Source organism: Panthera uncia, unplaced genomic scaffold (genome assembly GCF_023721935.1).
Source record: "Panthera uncia isolate 11264 unplaced genomic scaffold, Puncia_PCG_1.0 HiC_scaffold_1128, whole genome shotgun sequence".
Lineage (NCBI taxonomy): Eukaryota > Metazoa > Chordata > Mammalia > Carnivora > Felidae > Panthera > Panthera uncia.
In genome coordinates, this window is record NW_026057731.1 from 9,160 (window position 1) to 16,265 (window position 7,106).

Consider the following 7,106-nt stretch of genomic DNA (forward strand, 5'->3'; position numbering starts at 1 on the left):
GGGGGCCCCTGGTCCAGAAGAGTTCATGGAAAGAAGGAAGAGTCAGGCTCAGTTTCCTCGGATGATACGAGGCCATCCCAATGATCAAGCGTATGAGAAGCAAAAGAGCACACGAATCTCACTCCATATAGCAACAGCAGCAGTGAAGAACGGGGGTCCAGGGAAGGTTAGGGTGGAAGGCAGTCTGGGGCAGGAACTCCTTGCAGGTGCACAGGACAGGGGGCAGGGGGCTTTGAGCTCGGCAGACCCCCAAAGCTGACCATGGCAGGCCCTCGGCGCAGTGAGAGGAGCTAAGTGACTGGAGAAAGCTCAGCAAGAGTGACCAGCCAGGAAAGGTGAGGTGGAAACCAGGGCCTAGGAGGAGTGCTTGGATGCCAGCAACCACCCCCCCCCCCCCCCCCCCCGGCCCCCGCTACTCCGGAACTCTTCTTAGCTCAACCCAGACGCACCCCACAAACAGGCACTCCTGGGCAGGGTCTTTGTAACCTCGCCACCTGCTGGCTCCCTCTGGCCACCCGGCCTTCAACACTGATGGTCCCCAAACTTCAACTTGTACCTGGACATCTTCCAGCCAAGCCCCTAATTACTTGGGTGATGAGAGGGGAGGGGACAAACAGAGATCTCCCATATCCTTCTTCAGCCCCGCGTTCACGGCGGCCACAGCCGCCGTGGCTTTCTGTATCCTTGGGTAAAAAGGTCACAGGCCTTACCACTTTACCTCACCCATGAACCTGACCTCTGGGGTCGCTAGTTCCGCACTGTGTTTATTATTACGCACATCAAATCATTAGATGTGCAAATAGCTGGCAATTCAGAAGAGGACGGTGGGCAAAAAGCATCCAGCTGATATGGTTATACAACCCGAAATGGGGTACTTTGTACTTTGGTATAGCCAGGTTCGCAGGCGTTGCCTTAGCCTCTTGACATAATGCAGAAAGCGGCAATGACAATTAAAGCCACAGAGTGCTATCAGTTTGTAAACAAATACATCTCACCTCTTGAGTCTTGCTAAACAGAGACCTGGGCTCGGGACAAAAGGTTGCATTAGCAGCCCCAGCACTAATGCGGGACTGGGTAACTGGGTATCTCAGCTCCCCTCCCTGGCCTCAGTTTCCTCATCTGCAATCTGGAATGGTTTGCATAAGAAGCCAGAGGGCTCCCCCCCCGTTCCAGGATGCCAAGAGAAACTTGGAGGAAGGGTTGCTCCTCTGGGTTTATAGAAAAAGGGTGACCGTAAAAAGGGTTGGCATAGCGCTGCCCCAAAGTCCAAATGTCTCAAGTTCTCTTTTGAAACCTCAGTGCTCACCGGGGGAGGGTGAAGACGGGCTGACCCAGCTTCTCGTGCCTCAAACCCCACAGCCAACAGGTGCTCTGGGGCGCTCCTTTCGAAGCTGGCTTTGTTGGCACTGGAGAGCCTCGGCAGGGACAGGACAGGAATCAATGAGCTGGCCAGCCATCATCGCCTCCCTGAATCACCCTTGACATTCTGCCTGGAAGCAGGGGCTTAGAGGAGGTGGGTGACCCCTTGAAAGCTCAGGCCAGGCCCGTGATTCTGTAATCTTTGCTTTGCCATAATTAGGGAGGTAGGCAGAGGCGTAGGAGGAGAAACCATTTATTACTTCTGTGGGATTTGACAGCTTGAAAGAAGAACGAGAAGGATACAGGGAAACAGCCAGCAGGAGCCAGCCACAGTGAGCTTAACCTCTCGGTAAAATAAAAAACGGGCTGGACGCACCTCGGCAGCTGCCCTCTGTCAATACCCAGGGCCTATCGGGCAGACCCGGAGGTTCCCAACTAATAGGCATTTCCCCAGAGACAGCAAAGAAGACCTTTTTTAAAAAAAAAAAAAAAAAAAAAAAACGGTGGCGGTGGTGGTGGCGGTGAAGGGGGGGCGGGGTGCATGTGAGCGAGCAGGCGGAGGACCCCCACGCTTTCCAAAGTGCCAGCTCTGGAGATCACCTATTACATTAAGGTACAGACAGTCCCCACCCCCACCCCTGAGCTTAAAGACGAAGAATCCAGCCTGTTTGTTCCAGGCAGATGTAATCACACGAACAGTCAAGTCTAGAGGGCAGGACACTGCATGAATAATTCAAGCGCTCCAGTCACTTGATGGTGTGTGCAGATAAAACACCAGTCAACCGCTAAACAGGTCAGCTGATAAACTTGTTTGCTCAGGCCTAACCACCATCCGCCAAATGCACCCGAGACCCACACTACAATTAGTGGCTGGGTTTTCTTCTGCAGAACCCCGGCAAGCCTAGGGAGTGGCCAGCCCCATTAGGTCAGGGTTGCAGGTTAGTTTCTTCACCTCCCTGCCTCTTTGTTCCTCCACAGCCTCCGGGCGATTTCACCCAACTCCAGAGATTGCCATAAACCCGGCGGCGAAGGCACCAGAAGGCACCACTCATTCGTGCTGGGAAAGCAAAGGGGAGCTGGCGGTAGGGCAGAGGGGACTGACAGGCAGGGTAAAGCACCCATTTCGAGAATCCAGAGGCCTGGACTGGAGTCCCAGCCCTGCGCGACGGGCCTCCCTGAAGCCTCAGTTTCCCCGCCTGTACAAAGGGTGCAAACGCTCCGTCTGCCTGCCTCTAGCAGCTGAGAGGATTAAATGGGACCGTGTCGCCAAACCTCAGGCATTCTCCCCCTGAGAACCCTGTCTGGGGAATGGCCAGAAGCCCCAGATGCACACAGCTGCTCTTTGTGCAAACCCCACCACCACATGCGTTAAGGCGGTTCACTCTTCCTGAGTTCAGAGTCTCCCCAGGACTCCGGGAACACCTTTGCTCCACCAGCCAAGGTGGACTCGTGCCAAAGAACCAACCACTCACAGACACGGGGAACACCACCCATGCAGACCTCAACATGCAACGACATATTACGCCTTAATTATGAAGCTCTTAGAATAACTGCTGCTATAAATTTTAAACCTGGGTGCAATTACCCTCTTTAAACACACCCAAGATACTAAGCACCGAGGGAAGAAAAAAAAAAAAAGAAAAAAGAGGAGGTGGAGAAAGGGAGAAGGTGGCACCTTGCCTAACAGCCCAAGGGTCCCTGAACACCTGAGGTCCACTCCATGCATTCAGTCCCACCTAAAGTTGGGCAGCACCTGCCTCCAGTCCATTCTGCCGAAGAGAAACATCTCGATATACAAAGCCGTGGCTGCTTGTGATTTCTGTGGGTTAAGAAGTGAAAACTTGGTAGCTTTCCTATGCTAATCCCTCAGGAAGCCACAAACTGGCTTCCCACATGGCCCAGTAAACTCAGGCCCCTTTCCGGCTGCCCTTCACCCAACACTGGGGCTCCTCCAGGACAGAAAGGAAACCACAGATTCAAAAGGCTTTATAGGAAGCCACCGGAGCAGGCCGCAAGGGACAGGCATTTCAGGGTCACCTGCCCTTCTCACCTGCCCCAGACCCTGCCCCCGTCAAGAGCAGATTTTAAACCCCCGTCAACGACTGTTAATTTAGGGCAGCAAATCCATTCAAGTCACGGTCACCAAAGGCTAGAATGAGTCAACAGTCTTCTGAGATTTCAAGAACACCAATTGTTAAAAAGAACAACCGGCCTGCGCCATTTATTCGTGCCAAGTCACTTCTAATCGCTGGCCAAGCCAAATTACAGACAGCCTCTCCTTGGAACACAAATACACAAACAGGCCTCTCCCACAGCCCAGCCTAGCACCCGGGACTAGTTACTGATATGCACTGAGATAAAGGCTGTTTGTATTTGCTCGGTTTGAGGTATACTGTTATTAGGAGAGTGACAATATGAGGTAGTTTACATATCCATTAAACACCACCACACTAGCTAAACTGGTTTGACTTCAGGATTTCAAAGCTGAGCTCAACTACCAGCCACCTCCGAGGTCCTGGCGAGGCAGCCCTGGGCAAGTTACTTCACCTCTCTGCTTCAGCTTCCTTCTCTGTAAAATGGGGACCCGGGCTGCCTTCAAATGAAGATTGAGAGGAGAAAGCTGCCTCGCAAACGTAAGACATGAGGGCTATATTTCATCCTGGCTTCGTATTTTTAAGCAGTTAGTGACTTGTTCCCTTAAATTTTGACAGCTCAGCCTGGCTTTAAAGACTCTTGAAATTTAATCTTATCAAGGCAGAACATCAAATTGTTACGCGCAGGCACACATGCACGCACACACGCACACGCGCGCGCACACACACACACACACACACACACACCCCTCCTGCATTTCCCCTTGAGAATTTTATATTAAAACACTTAAAAGCAGCCAGCTAGCCCCCTCTGGGTTTCAGGAGTTTGTAAAGCAGATCCTGAAGGCACAACGTTTCCTCTGCTCCTTTATACCAAGATCCAAGACCAGGACTAATTTCACAAGCTCAGGTGCCAAAAACTCATGCCCAAGAAATCAGCAACGCCTCAGACCCTGCATTTCAGAGACCGGATCCATTTGCTCTTCAAGGAGAAGGAGGGGGAACAGAAGACGAGGCTCCTTTTCAAAGGGCAGGGGCCATAAGAAACCCATTTATTAGGTTTTTAACCGCTAGGTAGATTTCGAGAAGAAAAGCACTTACCTGCTTGTGCATTTCGATGTTCAAGCCATAGGACATCTCATAGTACTAAAAGCAAAAAGAATTGCCGTTAACAGGCAACCCCCAGTCATCTGTTCACTTTCCAAAATCAGCTTTGGGGCCAGGTTTCTGGCCAAATCACACTTTTAGGATACAAATGCTAACGAAGTTCAAATCAAACCCCAAACCCCGCTATAGGGGGGTTGAAGGGCTGACCAGGGGTGAATGTGGCTCTCATCTCTACAGAACATTATCGATGCAGCAGTAAGAGAAGCTGGGCCCTCCCTCCCTTCCACAAGCACCTCGTGGGCCACATATCCTGTTTATACAAGGTTCGGGTTCAACAGGGAATCGTGTGTATACTGGGCCCCTCTTGTCCTCTGAGAGTTATTTAGCAATGTGTCAAAGGCCTCTTATGTGGAAAGCAGTGCAGGGAGGGCGCTTAAGTGCCTCCCATGTCCTCTCAACAAACAGAAGATGGAAACTCAGGGCAACAGACACTGGGAAAGGGAAGAGACTCTACCCTACTGCGCCAAGGCTGACGAAGCTGGGGTATCCCTGCTGAGGCAGGGGAGTGGAGGCAGAGAGCTTTGAAAGGCTCCTCCACTCTCACAAAACCCTGGGGAACGAAGGGGGAGGGGGCGCGTGCAGGGGATAGGCGGAGAGGGCTCCTGTCCCACTCTGGCTAGATCCCAGGGCTGCAAAGCAGCAAAGTTTCCCAACACTCCCCGGAGGTCCCTAACAGAGATGTTATCCCACCCAGACGTGAGCTGATCCAGTCCTATCTTACTAGCGAAGACAGGGGCCACCAGTCCCTCTGGGAAACAAACTAAAGGGGCACGAAGGTAGCGCAAAAGCGCCCCGCCTGTATTTGGGTTTCCCTTTCGGCCCCTCCTCTCACCCACCCTCCTCCAAGTGGCCCGGGCTAAAGGGGAGGGGGGGGGGGCAGTGGCGGGTCGGGGGCACATTCGGATAACTCGGGATAACCCCGGCTCCCAGGGCTGCCCGGCGGCTGGCCGCGGCGGGCCGGGGACTCGGCTGCAGGGTCCCCCAGACCCCCACCCCGGGCCCGCCCTGGCCCCGGCCCGCGGCCGCCTCTCACCATCACGTAATGGCGCTGCATCTCGGTCTTCTCGTTCGCCAGCTTGTCGTACTCCACTTTGAGGCTGCGAGGGCAGGAGGAGCCGGCTCAGGCCCGGGGCCCGCACTGCCTCCGAGGCCCCAACGTCAGGGCCTCTGAGAACCGCTTTGCCACTTCCTGAACGCCCCCCCCTCCGCCCCTTGGGGGACCCTGTCACCCCGCAGCCCCGGGGCGGAGGGGGTTCGGGTCCTCGCCGCGGGGGAGGGAGAGACACAACTTGAAACTTCCGCGGCCGAGCGCGTGGACTGCTCAGGGCCGCGGGGGCCGGGGCGGGGGGAGGGAGGCGGGTGGAGAACCCGGCTCGCGACCCCCGGAGCGGGCCCGCCGCGACCCCGACCCTCACCCCGCCCGCGGCCCAGGGTGCGGGGAGGCTGCGGGCAGCCAAGGGTTAAGGCGCCGCGCTCGGAAAGGGGAAACAAAAGGCGGAGGCCCCGGCTGCCCCGCCGCCCCGGGTCGGGAGCCCCCTCCGTCCCCGCGGGGGGTGGCAGGAGCCGCGGCGGGGACGCCCCTTCCCGCCGGCCCCGGGGAGGCCCCCACCGGCCTTACCTGTGATATTGAGCTTGCAGGAACTGGAATTCGTCTTTGATCCTGTCACAAGACTCAGCCACCGTGAATTTAAATCCCGGCTGCCCGGGTTGATGGGGAGCCTGGAGCCCGCGAGGACGAGACAGGGGAGGGGGCGGGGGCGTCAGACTGGGCTCCGGGCGGCCCCAGCCCCTCCGCGGCTTCCCCCGGCTCCCCCCGCCCAACCCGGGAGGCCATCCTCACAGCCCAGAACCTTCCCAGCAAGTTTCTCAGCCGCCCGACGGGGTGGGGTGGGGGGGCGCCCCAATCCTTCCCCATTGGCGGCGGGGCTCATCCCTTGCACGAAGGGGCTCCCTTCCCAAGTAAGACCGGCACTGGAACATAGCCGGGTGAGTTGGGAGATTGGAGAGAGGGAGCGGGGGAGGAGGGGGGCAGCGTGAAAACAAACAGTTCCGCTGGAACACAGGCAACCCCCCAACGCCACTCGGGCGGAATTAACCTCCTCTCTCCACGGCGCCCCCCCATCCCCATCCCCTTTGTGTGAGCGCGCGCGCGCGCGCACTCTCACACACACACACACACACACGCACGCACACACCATAAAGGTAGCAACAAGCAAAATGGAGGTGCCAGATAAACTGCCTCGTTTACCCTGCCATGATAGATGCTTAAATAAACCGAGTTGCAATTACTCACCGGATGTCTGCCTTGCGGATACATGGCAGGGAGGGGTCGTGATTCCGAGAGCGTGAAAGCGCCGAGAGCTCGGGCCGGGGAGGTGCGGGGGAGGGGGGAGCCAAGCCCGAGCGGGGGGCGGCCGGGAAACCGAGTGCTCGCCCCCGGCCCCCCCAGCCCGCTCTCGCAGCGAAATCCCAGAGTCGGGCGCCCGC

General features: G+C 56.5%; 1 protein-coding gene across 1 annotated transcript; it reads right to left on the reverse strand.

Annotated features, from left to right (window-relative positions):
• Nucleotides 1–414: 414 nt before the first annotated feature.
• LOC125916777 (transducin-like enhancer protein 3) lies at nucleotides 415–7,100 on the reverse strand. Its single transcript, XM_049623072.1, has 4 exons — nucleotides 6,913–7,100; nucleotides 6,238–6,338; nucleotides 5,653–5,716; nucleotides 415–4,598 (listed from the first exon to the last, which is right to left on the reverse strand). The coding sequence occupies exons 1-4, from the start codon at nucleotides 6,934–6,936 to the stop codon at nucleotides 4,476–4,478; spliced, it is 312 nt and encodes a 103-aa protein (XP_049479029.1). The 5' UTR covers nucleotides 6,937–7,100; the 3' UTR covers nucleotides 415–4,475.
• Nucleotides 7,101–7,106: the final 6 nt, after the last annotated feature.